This window comes from Mus caroli, unplaced genomic scaffold (genome assembly GCF_978045245.1).
Source record: "Mus caroli unplaced genomic scaffold, Mus_caroli_1 scaffold_7, whole genome shotgun sequence".
In the NCBI taxonomy this organism is placed as follows: Eukaryota; Metazoa; Chordata; class Mammalia; order Rodentia; family Muridae; genus Mus; species Mus caroli.
This window is the reverse complement of record NW_028227262.1, coordinates 109,361,420-109,384,977: the sequence shown is the minus strand read 5'-3', so window position 1 is coordinate 109,384,977 and position 23,558 is coordinate 109,361,420. Positions and strand designations below refer to the sequence as shown.

General features: G+C 45.1%; 1 protein-coding gene across 1 annotated transcript in view; it reads left to right on the top strand.

Moving 5' to 3' along the window:
* Positions 1-22,081, top strand: part of Tmem178b (transmembrane protein 178B) — a 372,060-nt gene extending 349,979 nt beyond the window's left edge. Inside the window, exon 4 of the mRNA XM_021165807.3 lies at positions 12,622-22,081. Coding sequence (XP_021021466.1) covers positions 12,622-12,872 — 251 coding nt within the window. The 3' untranslated portion in view covers positions 12,873-22,081. The remainder of the gene's footprint in view (positions 1-12,621) is intronic.
* Positions 22,082-23,558: the final 1,477 nt, after the last annotated feature.

Here is a 23,558-nt window from a genome sequence, read left to right as displayed (position 1 = left end):
TTCAAGATCTATATGAAATATGTAAAATATAGAAATATATGAAATGAAAACTCCATAGGTTGAAACCCCCTTGTGCATAATCCAGGACACACCTCCACTACCTGGCCCTCGAGAAACTTAATCCAGCTGGACACAAACTAAACCCAGAGGCGGCTTCTAGGTGGTTGTTGAGTTGCCTGTTTGAGATAAGTGGAAGCTTTCGGGGTTCAGAAGACCTGTGGGTTATCTTGTGTAAGGTGCACTGGAGGAAAAGCCCCTTAGGATGTAACTTCAGGGACTCTGGGTGGCAACGACCCTTCGACCTTGGCCATTTCTCATTGTAAGGAAATGCTCAGCTCATCCCTCTACCTTTGGTCACCCTCTAGATGTCTTCACAAGTGGTTAAAGGCTCTGACTTTAGTGTAAGGGCCACCAGGGCCAGCGAGTTTGTAACAGCATCTATGTATTTGGGCAAGTATGAGCACAGGCAACACAGGTGAGAGGGGGTTACAAGGAACCTCAGCACTCCAACCAGTGATCCTTTCAAATGGGTACATTTTTGTGACTGTTCTAGCTATGGGATGGCCATCAAGTCTAGAAACAGGCATTTTTGGTGCACGCACATGTGTGTGAGTGAGTGTGTGTGTGTGTGTGTGTGTGTGTGAGTGTGTGTGCAGGGGCAGTCTGGATGGGCCAGTCCTTCAAACAAAATATTTTTTCAAACATCTTGAGGTTGGTTGTACCCTCAGGTGTCCAACTTAAGGATTTTGAAAAGGCCACGTGGGACCTAGGGAAACAGATTAGCAGTTAAAAGTGCTTTCTGCCCCTGCAGATTATCTAGGTTCGGTTCCCAGCACCCATGTGGCAGCCCACAAGCACCGATAATTACAGTTACAGAAAATCTGATTCGCAATTTGGGCTCTGCCAGTCCCAGCACACATGGTATATACATGCATACATGCAAGAAAAAATGTATATACATCAAATTATTTTTAGCCAGGTAGTGATAGCACACACCTTTAATCCCAGCCCTTGGGAGGCAGAGGCAGGTGGATTTCTGAGTTTGAGGACAGCCTGGTCTATAGAGTGAGTTCCAGGACAGCCAGGAATACACAGAGAAACCCTGTCTCAAAAAAACAAAACAAAACAAAAAACAAAACAAATAAGTGGCCAACTCTATTCTCTCTAGAATTGGTGCCAGTCTGTGAATGACCCAGTTATTATAGCTGCTTGACTTGGAATGCTGCACTACTGTAGCATAAACCTGCTAGGATACAGAACAGCCTTGTAATACAAAGATATAGCCTCGGGAATAAAAAGAGAAATCCTGTCCTGGGTGTTTCTGGGTTCTGCTCCTGGCAGTGTCTCAGCCTGGACGATTTTCACGGCTTGCAGAAGAGGCAATGCGGGTCTCCTCTCCTTGCCGCATGCTCCCTTCCCAAACACATCCAACATCCCTTGCCTCATCCCAGCAAGTCCCAAAGGCACCTTTGATGTAAAACCCTGTGACCTGCCTGTTGATGGCTGATGATGCAATGGTGTATAATTCAACCGTAATTTATATTCCTTGCAGGTCTGAGCATAGCTATAAAGTGTTCTCGAGAGCTGAATGCTGCTGGGGCGTTTAATCTCAGGCAAGGAGGGATCTAGTGTTCCTCAGCTTCCCGGGATGAACGCTCAGTGCTGGAGGAGGGGTCCTCCCCACCCTTCCCCTTTGCTGATTTGCACCTCTAAAGTTTTAAAGATCAAATGGGGACTGAGGGGTGATCTTAGGGAACAGGCTGCCTTTCAGGCACCCCATCCTGCATGCCTACAAGGGCATTTCTGCAGCAACAGAGGCCTTCTCCCTCACAGGAACAAGGGAAACAGGCCAGGGCTGGGGACACAAAGACGTCATCCCTCATTCCTGGGAGCAGAAAAATGTCACACAGATGGCTCTCTAGCTCTAGAAAGCTGGAGAAATTATGTGCCAGTGAGGTTTTGGGCACATCTTGGTCACACAAGAAATAGATATTTGGGAAAATGCCTGTGTACACAATATATAACTGATCTGGATTCTTGTAAGAACCCTGGGCCTCGGTCTCCTAGGAGATGGCTTCTTGAATTAGTAAGAGCATTCCTGTTGCCTAGCCCAAGGTCTAAATTCCGATGCTATTTCTCCACAGGGTCCATTGCTGTGGCATTACTTCCATGGCTTCTCTGAGCATCCTTAAGGGGTGTGGAACCACATGTGATCTCCTCCCTTTGCTCTGTAGGCTAACACAGCAGCTATCACAGAGGCGACACCATTTTGTTGGCCTTATGCACCTACAATTCATGCTTGGAAGTGGTCTGAGTGAGGTGTTAACACTATGGTTGTGCCTACCAGCTTGAAAAATGTTATATCATGCTTACTAACCATGGTCTCATCCCGCGGTACTGGGATGAGATGGAAGTCTTATTGGGCGGCTGGCTAAGTGCTCCTGGTAACATTTCAGGGCAACAAAAGAGTTACCTGTTCCCAAACAATGCAGTCCCCAGATGGGAATTTCTTAACATTGGCAACACATTCCACAGATCTGTGTTTCCCTGTTGTCCTGACTGAGGCATGGTACTTCCATGATGCAGTCACTACGGTCTGCCTCTTGCCTCCAGAGTAAATAAGACTACCCTGAAAATTTCAGTAGAAAGTGTGGCTAGTCAGTCTGCTTAGGGCTTCCTGGTGTTGGTACAGAAAGTCTCATACCCCAGGTACTCCATCCTATAACTCCTAGGGCATCTGGGACGCTTGGCCACACTGGAAATGTTGGCACTATTTTTTCTATGGACTGTTTTTTTGTTTTTAAGATTTATTTATTATTATATGTTTTACGGGTGGTTGTGAGCCACCATGTGGTTGCTGGGATTTGAACTCAGGACCTTTGGGAGAACAGTCAGTGCTCTTACCCTCTGAGCCATCTCGCCAGCCCTCTGAACAAGAAATCCAGTTCTTGACTGGATTAAAAGAAAGCCAGATGGACACCAGCATCTCTCTCCCCCTCCCCCTTCTTGACTAAGACTATAGTAAGCCTAGCTGCCTTATACACCTTCTACCATGCCTATCCTGCTATGATGAACTGGATGTCAAAACTATAAGCCCAAGTAAACCCTACCTTCCTTAGGTTGTTTTTGCCAGACATTCTTCTATAGCAACAAGGAACGTTAACTAATACAGCTTCATATTGATTTTGTAGTCAGCAATAGGCCAGGTGCATGACACTGAAGCTAAAAGATCAGAATAAAACTGAGAAATTCCTTTCTCCTGTTCCCATACACTTTCGTGGTATTCTTGCAGCTACTATTGCATAATGATGCATTTCTCCAGATGTGCGTACGCTGTACAGTGAGACGTATAACTTCCTCAAACTGAGTGCTTATTTGACTCATGATTCCGGAGGCTGCCAAGTCCAAAACCGTGACACCAGCCTTCGGTGAGACCTCCCTTTTCTGCATCACAGCAAGGTGGAAGACATCATCTGGCCAGAGCAAGGCTGCTTATTCAACTTACTTTTCCTCTTTCTTTTTAAAAATTGTTTTTAGACATTTTATATCTGTGTGTGGGAGGATTTTGCCTGCTTTGTATGTCTGTGCACCAAATATTTGCAGTTCCCACAGCGACCACAAGAGGGCACCAGATCTGGGACTGGAGTTACAGAAAGTTCTGAGCTTCCGTGGATGCTGGATGCTGGGCATTGAACACCAGTCTGCTGGAAGAGTAACCAGGTGCTCTTAGCTGCTGCGCCATCTCTCCAGCCTCTTCTTTTCACGAGAACGCCACTTGTTTGATTCTAATTACTCTTCCTGCAGCTCCACCTTTAAATATACTTACATACTAGTTTAGGGATTCCATTTCCAGCAGTTGAGTTTTGGGTGAAAATATGCGCATGATAGTGTAGGAGTAGCTCCTGAGCTACTGAGCTCTCTGTTTGCCCAGAGGAACATGCCATGTTCCTGGGATGGGAGAGCTCAATCATATCTTAGGGCAATTTCTGGCCAGAGAAGAGCAGTTTGTTGCCAGAGTGTGTGATGTAGTCTAAGAGGGAAAGCAGGAACCTGCAAGGTGAAAACAAGTGAAGGCTGACACACCTGGGAAGACTGAAGGAAATAGCTAGGAAAGCACCCGAACATCTGGCTTCAGGGCAGCTTGGAAACCCAGAGGTATCTAAACAGGAGGCGGCTGTCAGCTAGTGAGAGAGAAAGCCCGGTTCTAGATAAGGCAACCAGAAACATTAACTAGAGATGGTAGTAATGGGAAGGAGGTGGAAGGGGAAACCAGATTTGGAGTAAGAACAGGAGTTGGGAATTTGGGCAGGAAATTCTTCCAGAGGACTGATGTTCGATCCCCAGCATCCACTTGGCAGCTCAGAACCTTCTGTAACTCCAGTCCTGGGAGATCTTGTGCCCTCTTCTGGCTGCTGTGGGAACTGCATATACTTGGTGCATAGACAAACAGGCAGGCAACCCGCCCCCCTCCCCTATCCTCCTTTGCCCTTATTGGACTAAAGGGCATCATTTAGATCAACAGTTTTAGAACCCTGAACTAGATTGTCCTTTTGGTAGCCAGGCATTGACAGGGCTTAGAGACAGGAGCATGCAGCACAGGGTGGGTAGCTGCAAAGTGGCGTTAGATGTGTGCTTCCTGGAAGAACTCGAGATAGACAAGAAAGGGAGTAGGCGCTGTGAGCGAGTCAGCCACGGCAGCACTCAGACTACCGCCAGTTGCTCTCCTGGGCTGTGGCTTCCTGCCTGCAGGTAGAGTTTACAAATAGGGGCATCAGACAGTATGGGTCTGCGGGTTGGCACCGTCTGCATGCCAGCAGGTCTTGTTAGTGTAAACTCTCAACGTAGCTTCTTGGAATGGCACCATATCTGATTCTAACTGGACTCCTGAACTCTGAGCCCGGAGCAGCAAGAATCCTGGCACCAAGAGGCTAATTAGGTTTTATTTCTCATTCCTACCAGCTGGGACTGACTGGCTATGGCTGGCTGCCTAGAGACTGTGTTGAGAAGTCAGAGACTTCTTGCAGGGCCAGCAGGCAGGAGGGTTGAGACTGTGAGACATTTCTGCCAAATGTATGGGCTTGTCATTAATAGGGCAGCCATTGGACTTTGCTGTCTCAAGGACGGCCCATGCGGCGGCACACCTAAAACATGTCGGTGGTCTTTAAATGGCGTTCGTCTTGGAATGCTTTCTCCCAGTGAAATTTGTCATGGAAACAGATCAAAGCAGAGCTCTTCTGCTCAAACAGAGGAGAAAGGGCTGGGTGTCTCTCACGCTTCTCCCCTCTTTCCTAGTGGCAGCTCTAAAAACATCTACACATGAAACTATTTGAAAACCATTAGAGTAGGTGCTGCTTTACAAGAAGACAGGGACAATCTCTCTCTCTCTCTCTCTCTCTCTCTCTCTCTCTCTCTCTCTCTCTCTCTCTCTCTCTCTCTCTCTCTGGATGACATATGAATTGACAACCAGAAACTCAGGTCCATCTTGGGCAAGAGATCCCACCCAAGGGCCCAGTTGTGAAGCATGCTTCTCTAGTTTAAAATCACAGCACACCTTTTAGCATAGCTCGAATGTAGGGCTGTGTGGTCAAAGCAAGACAATTACTCTGGTAGGTGAACAGAATCCACTTGGGATTCTCCTCATGGAGAAAAGAAGTCTAAGTTGCATTGCTAGATGCTGTTGAAGGTTTTTAACAGGATAGAACCATAATTTGGCTAGTTTTACGTTTTCATTGGTTCTTATATAGGGCAGAAGTAGAAGTCAAAATGCCAGCGGTCTACTATGGGAGTTGATATAACATGGAACCCAGGCTTGGGTGGTAGCATTGAACGCCTTACAACTGAGAGGTGTATCGGGTATCTAGCATGTTGCTCTCTATTAGACATGAAGCCTCGGGACCAGGGTTCCTGACCAGGCTTGCGCCCTGCTGCCCCCTGGAAACACTCCTCACCCAGCACCACCGTCTACATTGAAGTTGCTCTACCCACTCTGCTCCAGATGTTTACAATCCACTGGACCCTGCTACATCAAGTTCCCCAGAGAGGAAACATTTAGTCTCTGCTTCAGCTCTTTGATTTCTCAGAAGAAATCAAAGGCCCAGAACTGATGATAACAAGCCCAATTCCCTCAGTCCCCTGTCTGGTGTTATGTTTGCTTTATTCTTGGTTTTTCATTCATGCATGGCTTATATCTCCATTACATCATAAGTTGCTTTTTACTTTCATTTTAATTAAAGACCCTTTAGAGCAGGGGTCATATCTTATTCTCCCTGTTCTCTCATCAACATCTAGTACAGTGATTGGTCCAAACAAAAGACAAACAAATGTTGTTGATTGGCCGTTCTGGTTCTATGAAGGCCACTGCCCAGCAACTACCCCTACCCCACCCACCATGGCAAAGCCACTCCTTTCCCTAGACTTGATGTTGCTTAGCAACCATGTAGACCCCACCCTCACCCTCTGCAGCTGCTGCCTGTGTTTGTATGTGTCAGGCTACACTTGTAGGCACTAGGTATCAGCAGTGCAGAGAGAGCTCCACCCCAAAGAGAAGGGTGCATTGAGGGTGGGGGCTTTGTCCTTCACTGTTTTGCTATAACCAATACTCAATTGCCATTGGAATCCCAATTGCCTTTCTTGACTCCTGGCTTGCCTCTCACTAAGTGCTCACAGGGAGTTGAAGGACAAAGTCTGCAGCATACTCTGTTTTTCCTTTAGAGTGAGTGGAATACAGACTCATTTCTGAGGCCTCCCATGTATGTCCCGGCATCTTTCTCCCACGGTGTGGATCTTCCCTCCCACAGCTTATCTCCCAAAGGCCTTCATTTGTTTAGTGAAGAGGATGGTGAAGCCACTGAGGATGAATACCTCTGTTTTCTAAAGTTTTTATGAAGTCCTATGTGATCTCTGACACTGCCAGAGATTCAGTATGGAAGATGCTGACCTGGTCTACATCTCCATCTCAGGTTTCTCTATCGCATGGTCTATCCATGATTCCTAGTGTCCAGAATGACCCAAAGGCAGGTCAGATTTGAACTTAACCCCACTGTGGGATGGTGCTTCATACTGTACCATGTGTGCATAATATTATCAAAAACCCATGCCTTAGTTACCTTCCTATTGCTTGATCAAGCACCATGACGGAGGCAACTTATAGGAGGGAGGCTTTATTTGGGGTTTATGTTCCAAGAGGGATAAGAGACCATCACCATCACTGTGGGGAAGCATGGCAGCAGGCAGGCATGGCAGCTGGAACATTAAGCTGAGAGCTCACATCTTAAATTGAAAGTACAAGCAGAGGGAGTGACCTGGGAATGCCATGTGGCTTTTAAACCTTAAAGCCCACCCAGTGACATATTTGCTCCAGCGAGATCACACCTCCTAAACCTACCCAGACAGTGACTCCAACTATACAAGCATACAAGCACCAGAGGGTAAGCGGGGAGAGGATTGTCACTGAAACCAACATACATCCTAAATCTACATGTTAACAAGTTCTACAAATTGCATACTAACTAATGAACTTACAGGTCAGCGACTGGAAGGCTATCTGTAGTACTCAAGGCATAAGCAGGCAGCTTTGATCTGTTAGAACTCAGATTGCATGACATTTATGTCGAGGCACATCTCTCTTTCCTCTGCTAATAAGCATGCAGTTCTGATCTAGAAAGTCTGTATTGAGACTTCATCATCTTGAGAGCCACCAGAGGTCTCCTGGTCCTTAGGACCTTAGGATCGGTGAGCCACGGCGCTTCATGGCTTCAGCAGGTCTGGGGCTACTATTCTCATGAGTGAGGTGTATGTGTTCTGTTGCTGTTACCATGGACACAAATGTATTAACTCGAAGCCTGGCATACATATACATATGTGAACTGCAAATACATGTGCACACAGATATTGGTATAAGCATTAATAAGCACATAAACACACATAAACACACTTGCACACATATTTCCGACGTGACACATACCCGTGTATTTTAGTCATGTCACTTGTATCCAAGTCATCCTGATACCTTACTTCCCATTTTCTCTACACATAATAATTTTTTACTGAAGAAAAAAAGTCCATGCACTATGTTCTGATCGCAGTTTCTCCCTAACTCCTCCCAGATCCTCCTACCTTCCCTCCCACCCAACTCCGCACCCTTTCTTTCTCTCTACTTAGAAAACAAACAGGATAAAAAGAAAAATCACAAGAAACACACACACACACACACACACACACACACACCCCTACCTGACCATTCTTGAAGTAGTCATTGACTAATCTATTAATTAGGACATCTTGGCTCTGCTCCCACTTCCCCAGACTACCCATGCCTCCTGTAATGGCCTTGTTTTCTCTTAGCTGCCTCCTTACACACACTCAATCCTCTGTACTTCTCAGTGGTCTTTGGGAGGAGCACAGATCGGAGTCCTTTGCGGTGCCTCTAAGCAGAGGGCAAGCTTCTCGACCCAGAGCCTGCATTCACAGAATGTTTGAGCTTGTGTGGGACTCTCCTCCCCAGCCACTCTTTGCCACATAAACAATCTCAGACCTTGGCCTTTATCCCCATGTGAGAAATGAATAGATCAAAAGTGTGAATGTTTGAACAAGCATTTTCTGTTAAACAGTAACAGCCTTCATTTTCCATAGAGCTATAGGATAGTCCTTTTTTTTCAATGCCCTTATTAGTTAAAATAGATTAAAAAAACAAATAAAACAAAGCCACAAACAAACAAAGAATAACAAAAGCAAGACAGAGGGTGAGAAGGTAGCTTGGTCAGTAAGATGCTCACTGCATAAATGTGAGGACTGCACTCCACCCCAGAACCCAGGTATAAAAGCAGGCGTGGTGCTCACGCTTGTATGGGCAGCACTAGAGAGGGAGAGGAAGGCAGGTACCTAGGGCTCCCTGGCCGGATAACTTAGCATACTTAGCACACACCAGGTCAATGTAAGATGCTGCCTGAAATAAAGGCAGAGGTGAGGGCTGACACTTTGGAGGGTGGGGAAGAGGGAGGGGAAAAGGGAGGGAAGGAAGGAGAGAGTAAGAGATCCCAAAAATCTAAAACAAAACTTTGCTAACTTGATAGACTGTTCTATCACTGTTTATTGAATTTTCTTATTTACTTTCTTCCATTTTTTTTTAAAGATTGACTCCTATATTTTTATTATGTATGTGCATGGTGTGTGTGTGTGTGTGTGTGTGTGTGTGTGTGTGTGTGTGTGTGTGTGTTTATTTGGAGGATGTGGACATAAATGCTGTACCCTAGAGGGCTAGGATCCCCAAAACTGTAACTATAGGAAGTTGTGAGTTACCATGTGGGTGATGGGAACCTAACTTGCATCCTCTGTGGTCTTAACTTTTGGGCCATTTCTCCAGCCCCTGTGCTTTGAATTTCCAATTCTTAGGTTATGGATAACATTGAACACATTTTATCTTCACTGCCTGGTGTATTTCTTCTTCTGTGATCTGAACTTTGACTGACTTTATTTCTCCTTCAGTAGAACCCTTTCTCCTAACAACCAACAACAGATCATCCATTCTATCGGTGTCATGCATCAACAAGGCAGAAGGCAGAGCACAGCTGGAACTTTAGTGGACAATTGAGGGTGGATAGGAAGGAGCCAGCTGCCTGATGCCAGTCTTCAATAGTACAATAGAGATGGAAACAGTGGCACACACATGTAATCCTAGCTACTCAGGAGTATTAAAGAAGTATTACAGAATTAAGACCAGATTGGGCTATAAAATAAGTTTAGGTCCAACCTGGAAAACAGCATTAAAAAAAAAAGTTTAAAAAAAAGAAGACTTGGAATATAGCTCAGTGGTAGAGTACTTGTTTTGTATGCACAAAGCCCTAAGTTAATATCCAGTGACCCCCACCCCACTCCCCCCAAAAGAAGTAAGAGCATGATTAATTGTAGCCTAATTGTAAGACTAATTGTAGCCTGCCTTTCCCATCTACCTGCTGTGTGATGTCAGGCACATGCTAAGATTCCTAGCAAATGGGGCCTGAAACATCCATCTCCTGTAACCAGGCAAGACTTCCAATGGAGGGATTGGGATATCAGCCTAGCCACAAAACCATAGGCCCACAATTTGTCCTGCTTCTAAGACATACAGGGGTAGAAGATGGAGCTAAATTTGAGGGAAAAGGCCAACTAATAAACTGGCCCTGCATGAGACACATACCATAAGAGGGAACCCACCCCTGACACTATTTGTGATATTTTGTTACACTTGCAGACAGTAGCCAAGCATTAACTGTCATCATAGAGGGTTCACTCAGTACCTGATGGAAATGGATGCAGAGACCTACAGCCAAACATTAAGTGGAGCTTGGGGGAACCCTGTGGAAAAGGGGGAGAAAAGATTGAAGGAGCAAGAGGGGTCAAGGATATATCAAGACAACCTACAGAATCAACTAACATGGGCTCATAGGACTCATAGAGACTGAACTGCCAACCAGAGAGTGTGCATGAGACACACCTAGGCCCTCTGCATATAGGTAGCAGTTGTGCATCTGGGTCTTCAGGTGGGACTCCCTAAAGTGGGAGTAGGGACTGTCTTTGTCTTCATTGCCTCCTTTTGGATCCCCTACCTGGGCTGCCTTGTCTTAAGCCTCAATGGGAGAAGATGTGTTTAAATCTCACTGCAACCTGATATGCCAAGACTGGTTGATATTCATGGGAGGCCTCCCCTTTTCTGACGAGAAGGGGAGAGAGGGGGAGGGGAGAGTGAGGTAAGAGGGGAGTGCTGGGAGGGAAGGGGAAGCTGTGATTGGGATGGAAAGTAAATAACTTAATAAAAAAGGAAAGAATGAATGGAAGGAAGAAAGAAAGGCTAAGCATGTGACAGCCTCTGGCGCACGGCACACTTAAAATTACAAGACTTTTAGTCATAGTCATTCTTTGACAATTTCATAGAGTGTATTTTGATTGTACTCACCCCCACTTCTCCCCATCTCTCCTTCGAGCACCGCCCCCTCACCTTTCACCCACTCCCAAGTTCGCGCATGCTTACTTGCGCTCGTTCTTCTCTATTTCTTGCTCACTCACTGAAAACCACCAAGTCTTAATTCGTACTGCCATGTACTCCTGGATGTAAGTTATCAGCTGGTCAATGGACCAGGGGCTACACCCTTAAAGAAAACAGACTCTCTCTCTTCCTCATTAGCTCCTCAGTTAGCTGTAGAGGGCGGTGAGGCCCATCCCCTCTCCTGCTGGAATGTTGCCTGGCTGGGTCTGTGTAAATGACCAGTGTCAGTTTGTGAGTCCTAGCATGTCCAGAAGTTGCATCTGCTCCAGTCCTCTCTGAATTCTCTGGCTCTTAGATTCTTCCTTCCACACTGGGATGACAGCAATGTCCTGTCTATGGCAGAGCAATCCACTGATGCTCTCTGTACTTTGATTAGCCGCACAACTCTTCTTAATTGTTAAGTATGACTGCAGCTACCAAGGCCATTTAAATAGTCACAGACTTAGGAATTTTATTGCCTTTCTCTGTACTCCTTCCCTTGTTCTCCCGGAACCTTCTGGAAGACATACGGCATGAGAGTAAAGGAACCAGAAGTTAGAAAGAAAGGTTTTGCAAAATGGAGAGCATATCACCTCTTATTTCCTCCCTTGTGAGAAAGCTTAGCTGTCCTGCTTTTTCCATCGACCCTGGGCTTCTTTGGGTCACATGAGTCATATGTGCAAGCAAATGCTGAAGAAGCTCTTGCATGTACTCTAGCTACATCAAATATGGGTATTGATTAAGAATGGACATATTAATGTAATATATCTTACCTTGTTTCAGCTCTTCTAATGATCTTCTAGTGGAAGGTTAATTTGAGGAATATATCTCAAATATATAATGTGTGTTGTAGGTGTGTTTGGATGTATGTGGTGAGGAAGATATTTTAGAGATAATCCTAATACCAAATAGGTTTGTTAAATTTCTCATTGAAGCATGTTAGATAAGTTACCTGATGCCTGTGTGGATAGTGAGGTTGTGAAAACACATGTTGGTCCCGGGGTGTTGACCCCACCATATATTACAAAGAAGTATTTCAGAGGGCTTGTTTTTCCATGGAACATTTTTTTCCCCCAAAATGTTGCTTTAGAGAAAAATGGAGAAGATTTTCAAGCATCGGGCAACTGAGACAATAAACTGAGAAGGTGTCGTGCTTCTTGGTGGCCAGAGGTGTTGGTGTCTAGATTGAAGAAAGAGTGCTTAAGTTTGCATAAGATGTTATGCATCTGTGAAAGAAAGGAGATGTTTTGTGGGATGTTTTGTGTCGACAACAAAAGATAACATATTTTAAATACTCTATAAAAATGGATTAAATATCCTGTGGTCATTCTCCCCTATATAAGTCTCTAATGAGATACTCATTTGGGGCATTTTTATCAGAGAAGAGACTTCCTGAATTTGTCCAAGATGGGTAATGGTTGGAGAGAACAGAAGCAATGAGCTTTTAGGAGTGACCTCTTCTCATGAGCTACCCTTGATGAGGGCCCACTCTTCCCTAAATCTCCTTATCCATCCCACTTAAGAAGTTGTAATATAATGATCCTAACCTCTCTTCTCTCTTCCTCCCCTCTTCCTTTCCTTTCCCTATTTCCCTGCCCCCTGTTTCCTCCCTTGGTCTCCAGGAACCTTCTGCATCATTTCACTGTGCACCTGTGTGGCTGGGATCAACTTTGAGCTATCACGTTACCCACGCTACCTATACGGACTCCCGGATGACATCAGCCATGGCTATGGATGGTCCATGTTCTGTGCATGGGGGGGCCTGGGCCTCACACTAATCTCGGGATTCTTCTGTACCTTGGCCCCCTCTGTCCAACCTGTCCCGAGGACCAACTGCCCTAAATCCAGACCAGAGAATGGGACAGTGTGCTAAAAAACAAACAAACCCATACCTATATATATATAAATATATATATATAATATACATATATAAAATGAAACTCAATCAAGATGATGCCAGTGCCAAGGTAGAGTTGAGTTGGCTCAGGCACCTGCATCTCACCAGACTTTGTGTTGCCTCATGTCCAAGATGGGAAAAGTATCCCCATCCTGTGGCTCTCTCATCCGTTTTTGACTTTGGCTTCATGATTTCCTCAAGACAGAGTGAAAGCCACCACAGGCATCTTGATCCTTGTCACTTGTAAGGATGTGGCGGTGACCTGGACGGGACAGAGGCAGTGGTCTGAAGCGACTCAGATTCAGAGAAGGAAGTGCCACACTCTGGGCCAACAGGAGAGAACACCACCACCCCAGCCATCAGATCATGGGGGAAACTCAGTCCCTTGAGTTCATAGAATGTAACCACATCTTTGAGGCCATTTTCAGAACCACTTCTCTGCTCTTCCTGTTCTGAGCTCCTTCCCAACCCACCAGCGACACAGCACAAGTGGAAGAGAAAACAGACCGAGAAGGAAGTTTTCTCATTGTGGCCAAACCTTTGGACGATGCTTTAGAGGTGGGAAGGGGAGAGAAGATGCTGAGAGGCAAGATCCACATCAACTAAAGGACATTCCAGTGGATGCTCAGAAAACCCAGTCTTACCTTCCAGCTGCCTTACACCCAGTTAAACAAGAGGCCACCCTGTCCTCCCCTGCCTGTGCTCTCTGGGCAGATTGGAGCCTTTGAGTAATGCTGTGATGTGTGTGTGTGTGTGTGTGTATGTACGAGTGTGGGGGTGGGTGGGGTGCACACACATGCATGTGTGCACGTGTGTATAGGTGTTGGGTGGTTACCTTTTTCTTTTTCACTCTGTGAATGGAACTATCATATTACTCTGTTGTCTCTCTCACTATTGTTGTTTTTGACCCATTATGGAGGCCCCAAGGACTGGGAATTATCTTGAGGGGCAGGCCTTCAGGGGTGCCAATGCAGCAGCTGCAGATCCCTGGAGAGAGACAAAAGCGAGTGTGTGTGTGTGTGTTTGGTGTGTGTGTGTATGTCCACATATGTGTGCATGCACACGTGGTGGATATTTCATGAGTGTGGGACTTTATAATTTGTGTTGCATTTATTTTCTATTATTTTGGTACAGCTGAAATTCCCAGAGGGCAAACCAAGAACAAAACTACTGGGCCACAGAACCCTGTGGTACCTCACAGTATGGTTCTGGAACTCCGCAAGATTTAGTCCACTAATTTTGGAAGTTCAAGACACAGCTGGGCACAAAAGTCATAAGAGAAGAGGGGGAAAACATACAGTTCAGGAGAGAAAAGGAATGTTGCTTCTGGTTGCTGATGTGCGAGTACGTATACCAAACAAGACCTTCACTCCCCACTGTGGGGGCTGTCCTTTGTCACTGGACGTCTGCTCCTTTTCTAGGGGGGCCCTGGACAGAGGGAAGGAACTGAGTCACACGCAGAGAGAGCACCTCCATGTCCCATGCGCTCAAGTTTGTATGATATTATGTAAATTAATGGAGAACTCTCGACTCTTTCCATTCTCTTCCCTTTCCTCTTGATCTTCAAGGCCATGAATCCCAAAATAGCTACCTATCTTAGAGGCTAGCACCCAAACTGAGGTGCCATCCAAACTGACAAGGCCGTCCAGGTATCTCAGGCTCACCTGAGCAAATTCGCACTGGGTGCTGGCAAGTGAAGAAGTCAGCCAGAGCTGTGAATGCCACAGGGCAGGAGCAGCTCATGGTTACCTTGGGAACCCTGCTGGTGCCAAGTGTCCCTGGGGTGGCAAGGAGAGAATCCTGAGCTGGCACAGCCATGGTCAGCCATGCAGAAGGGGAGCTCAGCAGCTGCAGAACAGATCTGCTTTGGAGACTCTGCCAACCACTCGGCAGCCTTTCTCCCCCACGTGCTCTGTCTGTCACAGCTCCCTAGTGTGTGTGTGTGTGTGTGTGTGTGTGTGTGTGTGTGTGTGTGTGTGTAACTCCTATCAGGTGAAATATCTGATGGATTTCAATGTGGGTCTCTCTTAGTGTGTGTCATTTTGGTGCACTCTGTGTGTGTGTGTGTGTGTGTGTGTGTGTGTGTGTGTGTGTGTGATATATCATTGTGTACCTATATACAGGTGTGGTTGCATTTCTCAAGACCTCCTCCTAAGGGCCCTGGTCAGATTCTACAGCAGACCTTGCATGTGAGCACCCGGAGTGTAGGTGTACCAGGTGAACAGGGGCAAGCTGGTGTCAGGAAATGCTGCTGGCATCCAATTGAGAGTTTTTAAATTTATATATTTAAATCAAATGCTGCTCCCTCTCCTGGTTTCCCCTCATGGAGACCTCCCCCACTGAGATTTCTAAGGATCATTTTAGAGACAAAGGGCATATTCTATGATAAGGGAAATCATTTTCAAAAAAACCCTCAGTTTTGTTTAAATTGACAATTTTCTTTTTCTTTGACAAGCTAGACTTTTCTCTTAAGGTGAAAGAAAGACTCTTGGATTGAGAGGTCTTTTGTTTTCTCTGTGGGTATCCTGAGCTGAACAGGGATAAGCAGGTAGGTATATATATCCATGAACACCCACTTGGGGCACTTTTCTGTGACTGAATGCTAATTCCAACTGTTTTCCAGTTGCAAAAAGATAGGGGAAGCTAAGCCAAATGGGACATTTTGTTATTAGCTATTTAAACTTTTTTTGAGTAAACTTGCTTGAATGTTTATGCTTTATTTTTAAAAACCCATACTCAATCATAAACAGATCATCTGCTCTCTCCAATTGCCCAACACCGTGATAAAACTTTTAGTGAAACTCACTCCATGGACCCCCAGGAAGGAGATAGACTCTCTGGGCTCAGCTCATCAACTCAGCATCAGCAGAACAGGACCTTAGAGTAACTCTTTCACTATTACAACTGGACAGGCACAGATACCGATGCTGGATTCTGATCCTTCTTAGCAACAAAACAATCAGGATGGAAGTCTCCATACTGATAGCAGACAGCAATCTCTGTCCCAGTGATCTGACTCCTCTACCACAGGGGATTGACCACTGGTTAAAACAAGCCCCTCTGATGCAGTTTCTGGAGCTTTCTGGCTGTGAGGCAGCTAAGGACTGCATAAAGAAGGAAGAGACATGTCTTGGTATGTGACACTCTCTAGGTCAGACTCTTCTAACTCCAAACCATAGACTTCAACCTTGTGAGGGGACCCTGGTTCCTACCCAGGTCAAGTTCCAATAGCTGTATGTATTCAAGGAGTTCAGTTGCACATGCCGTGGGCTCTGTGCAAACCAGCAGCATGAGGCCACTTTCAACAGTCACTTCTTTTGCTCTCTCCTAGATTGGAGGTTTGGGAAAGTTGGGGTCTAACTAGGGCTAAATACAATTTTCTGTTCGCATTGGGGAGTTATGGCTCTTTTCCAACTTTCCTTCTCCCCGTGGCTTTCCTTATGATCCATTTGTGACAGTTAACATCTTAGGGAGGCAAGATACTTCAAGCACTTCTCTCCTTGTTTGCCATGGCCCGAGGTCTCACAAGGAGCTGTGTTTATCACGAACATATGAAAAAAAAAGTTTGTCCTAGCTTTAGTCACCAGACAGCTTTTCAGCAGCCTTTCTCATTTCTAGGGATCATGAAGGCATAATTAGAGAGCTCCCCCAGAGCCAAATAAGTCTTCATTGGCTTCAGGTCCTTCAGTGGTAGCCTGGGCCCTGACACCGTACTGGTGTATTCTCCCCCAGGGTAGGTTTTCTACCCAAATGTGTCACCTCTCCTCAATAGGAAAGGGAACCCTGAGATTTTGCATCTCTTTAGACATCCATATACATTGTAAGAGACCTAATTAGAAAGCACCATAGTTTTCTCCTGACTTCAGGAAGATGTGTGATTTAGGTCTCCAGTGTTGCTCACCTATGTAATATTCATAATAACGAGGTCACATTCATTGCTCAGAGCATTTGGTGTCAACTGTCTTCTGCTGGGGACATTCATTCACTGACTTTCAATCATGTAGGGGAAGAAATAGACACATGCACCCTCTGTCTTAGTTTCTGTGAAATACTGGTTACCTCTCATAGTTAGAGAGAATCTTCTTGCTTGGAAGAGTCTCTGCTGCTTCTGGCCTGATATGCCCCAGTGAACACATCCATCCCTCTCCAGGGAAACATGATGAGTCAGAAGACCTGATTTTACAGACTAGCAGTAAGCCTTGCTGCTATCTTCCAGCCCAGACAGACAGAGGAAAGGGGCAGATTATTTTTCTTTTTAAAGCAAGTCCTAAGAGACGATGCATCCAAATGGTTCTGGTGCCTCTCAGGGTGCTTGACTTCTGGGGTCATGTTTACCATTTCTCCATCCATGCTGCTATGCCACAAAAACATTCTGTTGACATTGGTCCTAGTCCTTAGACTAGGTTATTACCAGCTATTAAGTTTCCTCCCTGAGGACTACATGCTCGTTGTAGAAAACCATGAGAAAAGCATGCAAAAGACTGAGAGACTGGTCAGAATCTCATTGCTCTGAGGCCCCTACCATGGATCCAGTCATAAAGGTTCAGACCTCAGAACCTCTCAATGAGTGGTTGTCATTGGGTGAGTCGATGGGGCCAGGACAACATGGCATGGCCACAGAACTGCACCGATTGGCATCAGTGACTGTGTGTTCTTGGCAGCAATACCAACCAGAAGAGTAGCAAGGAGGCATTTGAAAGCTCATGACAGAGCTAAAGATCTGCCCCCCCTTCTCTCCCCTACTTCTTTTTTTCAGGTGCCATTTCAGTCTAATCATAAGTATAAATTCACCTCAACCAGAGAAACTCACTAATTAAGCTACACTTGTATAACACAGCAAAGGCTGAACACTTCATTCTGCTCTGTACTAAAACAATTTGTGACTCTGGGCACTGTGTCTTCTCCATACTTGAACTTCCTCATCTACAACATGAGGACGGTGATAACACTTTACCTCATGGTATATTAAGGTCGACAAAGAAATTGCGAAGCAATTTGCAAACACAAGTGTCTATGAATTATGAGCTGTTCAAATTGCCCATTATCAGCAGTGCAGCCACTACAATGGAATGGTTCCATCAAGGCTCTGCCAAGAGGATAATGTAGAGTAGGAGAGGCCATCTTGGTTGCTGAACTTGAGTGTAGCTAGCCAACTGAAGCACATAGGATTCATGTCTCCTTTCAAGCCCTCCAGAGAAATGGTCTCCTTCATAGTCTTTACCCATTGCCAGACTCACTTCCTTTACTTCAAGGCCGGTCTTGCAAAGTGCACTCTCACTCCTGTGTGTTACCAGAAGTGACGATACAAAGAGATTGTGTGGAGGCCAAGAGCATAGATGACTAAAGTAGTTCGAAGCAGGCATGGAGTTAGTGCTGTTTGTTTGAACAGTTCTATTATCATTCTTAGCTATACATGCTCATGTTGGGGAGCAAAGTCCGATTCTTGAAGCTTTTAAAGTTCTCTCATATTTAGAGTAAAGAGAAGTATGATAAACGTAAGAGACCACTTCCTCTTGTCAGGTTGTAAAGCTAGTGACTTTCATCAGTAGCATCTCAGTTCTGGTAGGAGGTCCTGAGTGATGTGTCAAGTTGGGACACGCTCCTGTATGATCTTACTTGGATCCTAAATTCTAAAGGAGAAAAGAATTGATTCCCCCAAAAGAATTTCCATGCCTTTCTTCTTTCCTGTGTGCACTGAGATGTTCTACCAGAGAACAACAAGACCTTGTTCTCTTTATGACTAGAGTCTAGCCGATAATAAGGGTAATGGCATGCCCACAAGGGTGGGTTGTTCAGAGCCAACAAACAGAAAGCTGGGCCCCAAACCTAGGAGTTGCTCAGCTACACAACTCAACCTGGTATCTCCCTGACAAATGCCCGGCTACTACTCCTTCTACCTAAGACCTGTTATGACTCCCTAGGGAAACAACCTAGTGTCCTCTGTTGCTCTCCCTTGGACCCCGAACTATTCCTTTCCTCTCTGGGTGGTCTGTAGGCCCATTCCCATTTGTATGTGCCAGTATGTCTGTGTTGTGAGTGTGCTGGTGCCTTTCACACAGAGATTTCACAGAACCACTCTCATGTCCCTCCCTGGCCTACCCCACTCCCCACTGCCCACTGCCCATGGTGTGACTGTTTTGCTATTCAAGACTATCTGTAAAAAATGTACAAATAAAAGTTAAAAACTGAAAATTAAGGGGAGGGGGAATTGCATCTTCTTAAATGCTGTAATGTAGCCCTCGGTTTCCTGAGGGCCTGTGAGGACTGCCCTAGAATCCTGAATCTGGGGGGCACTTGAAGGGAGGGGACGCCTGTCACAGATTTCTCTGGTTGTTTTCCTGATGGTCGCTTCTGCTTGCTTGGTACTCTCTGTTCTGAAGACATTTGCCTTTAAACTTAAGTATGTCTCCCCCACCCCCAACACCCCTAAATAAAAGCATATCATCCAAGTTAGACTAGTGAAGGCCAGGATCCATCTCAACCCAGAGACATGACCTGGGGTGATACTAGTGACTTTGTTAATAGCTCACCTGGAACCTTGGGTGAATCTTGTGACCTCACCACGTATCCATGTCCTCTCAGACTCACGGGAAGCAGGGTGACGTTGGGGACACACGTGACACCTAGTCTCCCTGTCCATTCTGCTGCTATTTGTGCCCATGCTGGCTGTTGTATGCTGACAGAGCTCAGGCAACCTAGGAGCAGCTTGCTTCCTGTTGCTCTGGTCGGAAGCCGACTTTCCTCAGAAAGTAGCCTGCAGCCGGTTTGTGGACAGAGTCCAAAGCCTTTGATCTACCTTTTCAGTCTCAGATGCCTTTTCACACCCACTTTGATGATCTCATCTTGCTCTCTCTGATGGACAGAGCTTTGCCACACAGGACTGGGGTAGGAGAAAGATCATCAAAGGAGATATGTGAGTGGATCGCTCAACCAACTGTGGCTGGCTCTACAAATGTGGCTTCCTGCATAAAGAAGCACAGGCTGGCCAGGGGACACTATAAAATGGGGAGGGGGAAAAAGAACTTGGTTCTGGAGATAAGATGGAGGTTGTAGGTAGAGGATGTGGTTAGATAAACTTAGAGGTTAATGAAAAAAATGTTTGTGCTTCCAAAAAGTCCCTCAGCAGAGTAGCAGAGAAGCATCCCCAAGGCAGTAGTAACCCTAGAAGCATCCAGGGCATGGATAATCCCAGAAAGCAAGGGGCTACTAGGGAAGAGTGATTGCCCAAGAGAGATACACACATTTGGCCTGCGCAAGCAGCCCTCCACTCATGGTTATAGACCCTTCAGCCTAACACTTCCTCACTACTCATGGAGTTTGGTGACCCTCCTTGAGAACTGTACAAGGAAGGATTTAGACCACCCCACCACTGTCCAATAAAATTTGGTACAAGTTGAAATATTTGATATATTCTTCTACCCACGTTGAAAAGCACCAGCAAAACAGGTGATATTAATTTCAATACTATATTTGAACCCAGCACATCAAAAATATTATTAGCACTTCAACATGGAATCAGTATAAAAGTTACTGGCATGTTTTATGTTCTGTTTATTTCAAGATAGATCTTCTAAACCCAAGGTGGGTTTTACCCTGAGAAAACATCTCCAGCTGGATCAGCCACATTGTGGGGGCTCAAAAGCTGCACCAGGCTTTTGTGACCATCTAGGAGAACAGAGAGTAAGGTCTGTCCAGAGACTGAGCAGGATGCTCTGGCCAGTGAGTCACACACTGTGGTGGATTTCCTTGTGAGAACAAAGGCAAAGGCTGGATTTACTCAGTAGCAGCAGAGCTATAACCATGATGCTGACTCACCCTTGGAAGTTCTACTCTACCGTCTTAGTAAGGGGAGAGAGTCACTGCTGTGAACCAACCACACGTTATATCTGCCTCAAGAGGAATTAGTGCTATCCTTGGACAAGGCCCTGATGACTGTCAGAGTCCTAGGGAGAAAGCAGGGCATGCCCTTGGGCTGTAGGAGAGTCAGGCACGGCCCACCCTATCCATATAGATAGATGTCTTATATCTTATGATAAGAGATAGACAGGCCTCCCTGTTGTTAAGAATAAACGTCTTTCCCATCTTTTAACATCTGGTGGAGTCTCCTGCTAAAAACATCATCCTCCAATTTCTTTAATTTTTTTTTTTTTTTAAATCTTGAGTGTTGAAAAGGAGATATGGGAAAAGAATAGCAGCCACACCGGGTCTCCTAAGAGGTAGCAGAGACAAGTTCTGTCCTTACACTAGGACACAGGCCACCATTTCCTACCTCTCCTTTCTGCTTAGAGATCTTCCTTAGATCTAAATGAGCCTCTTCTGTGTGTGTGAGAAAGACAAGTAATGAGATCTTAGGACATAGAACAGAATCAATGCAAGCAACCAGCCCCTGGGAATTCTCCAACCATGGCAAAGAGCCTGTATGATAAGGCTTGATTCACTTAAAATCTAATATTCTGAGCCCTCTGCCTGCCACGCAGGAGAAAGGGAGCTGATTTGGTGAGTATGTTATATATGTGCTCATTAGACAGGGGCCATGGCCGGCAAAACTTTCAAACACCTGGAGTGTTGATGGTCCACCAACTTGTGGCTCAGTCAATATAAATTTATTTACTTTCACTCTAATTTGCATAGTGCTTTCTGATTGGTTAGACACAGTGTGGTGTATACTGCAGGATTCTAACAAGACTCTCCCCTTGGAAATAACAATTCCTGTGGTTATTGGTGCTAAAATAAGATTAAATATTATGTTAATTTGTTCTGATACAATTTGAATAAATGTATTGTTTAATCTTAACAAGAATGCTACATCTTATCAGATCTATTGTACTGTCTGTTTCTTCTCATAATTAATTAATTACAGGAAAGGTGATCCGAACCAGATCTGGAAACTCTTGTGATATTCTGAGAGGAACTTACCAGGGAAGTGGGAGGGGGAATGAAAAGGGAAATTGCCAGGTTCCTGTGACTTTGAAAGGACTGAGGAAGCAGAGAGCAAGCGTTTGGGGACTTCAATGAAACTGACTGCATCTTGCAATTTTCTTTTTCAAATTGGCAGAAATATTGTTATTTCCATCGATTGAAGAAAAAAAGTGTCTGGTAATTAATTAAATGACTTGTTCATGGAAAAAAAATAAAAATAAATAATCTGTCAGTTGTGGAATGTAAACTGATTAAACAATTAAATAAAGAAGACCATGTTGTGTGTTTTAAAAGCCTGTGTCTGCTGTCTGTTTGGGGTGGGTTTGGGGGGTGGGGAGAGTACAGGCTGTGGTATTTGATGGAGAACGGTGGTGTTCCCTTGGGTTTTGTAGAAAAATAAATTGTACAATTCTTACACGGCTAGCTGAAAACTCTAATCCAGAAGGAAACTGACAATGGACATTTCAATAATGTAACAGCCAAAGGTCTATGCTTTGAGCTTTAGGGAAGAGACAGGAATGTGTAGATGGACTGAAAGAGAAAAAAATAAAGAAGAAATTTGTTCCTTTTCTCCAGTCACAGACATTAAAGAACAAGAAATTCAGAGACTTTGTGGGATGTCAAAGCTGCTAATCACATCCCAGCCCTTAACTAATTTCCTAACTACCACTGAGGAGGGAATCTTCCTAGTCTTCTGTAGCTTTGTCCCTGACTTAAAGTCACAGTTTTGCTCTACCCACCTACCCCTCGAAATCTTCTGGCGCATGTGTGTCAAGGAAAGCTGGAAGAAAGCAAAGATAATTGGAGGTGAGTGGTGTTTTTGTTTTTGTTTTTGTCTTTAAGAGTCTTAGCTGGGCAGTGGTGGCAGGTGCCTTTCATCCCAGCACATGGAAGACAGAGGCAGGCAGATTTCTGAGTTGGAGGTCAGCTTGGACTATAGAGTGAGTTCTAGGACAGCCAGAGCTATACAGAGAAACCCTGTCTCAAAAAAACAATAAATAAATGTCTCATTTCTTCATCAGTATCTCTAGGTTTAAGAGAAGGAAATTGGCTTTGTGAGATACAAGTGGAAAACAAGTGTCCAGAAAAGACATGGCTAAGTAGATGCCTGGGTAGCCAGACTCCCATCCTGGTGTCATCTGGACCACTGGAATGCAGTTGTTGGACTCTGGACAAGATTGCCCTGCTGTTCTCCCTGCTGCTTCTGCCTTGGGGATGCATGGCTACTTCTGTCGCCACCTGCTCTAAAATGAGTCCTCATGTCACTGCTTTGTGCTTTGTGCTTTTGATCCAGAATCCCAGGTGGGTGCACCATGGAAAAGCGTGTCTCCTTCTCAGCTTCTCCCATAGGCGGTGAGCTCATGCTGCCACTCAGCCTCTCCAAGTAGACTATTCCTCAGGTGTGGACGCTAAGTGGCCAAAGAGGGAATATGATTCCTTAGAGTGGGACACTGCAGGAAGAAGAAGCGATGTCTTGTACCTCTATAGTACACACAGAGTACCCAAGTAGCTGTGGCATGAAACATGACCTTTGTATAGCAGCCATAGCTAGATGCCTCTGTGAGAAGGTAAGTTCAATGCTGGACACCAAAAAGGACTCAGGATGATTCGCTACATATCTACATGCAGCTAGTCTGAAAGAAAGCTTTGCTTTTTTTTTTTTTTTTTTTTTTTTTTTTTTTTTTAAAGAAGACATTTTGGGAATAGTGAAAATAAACAGCTAAACATTTCAAAGACAAACAC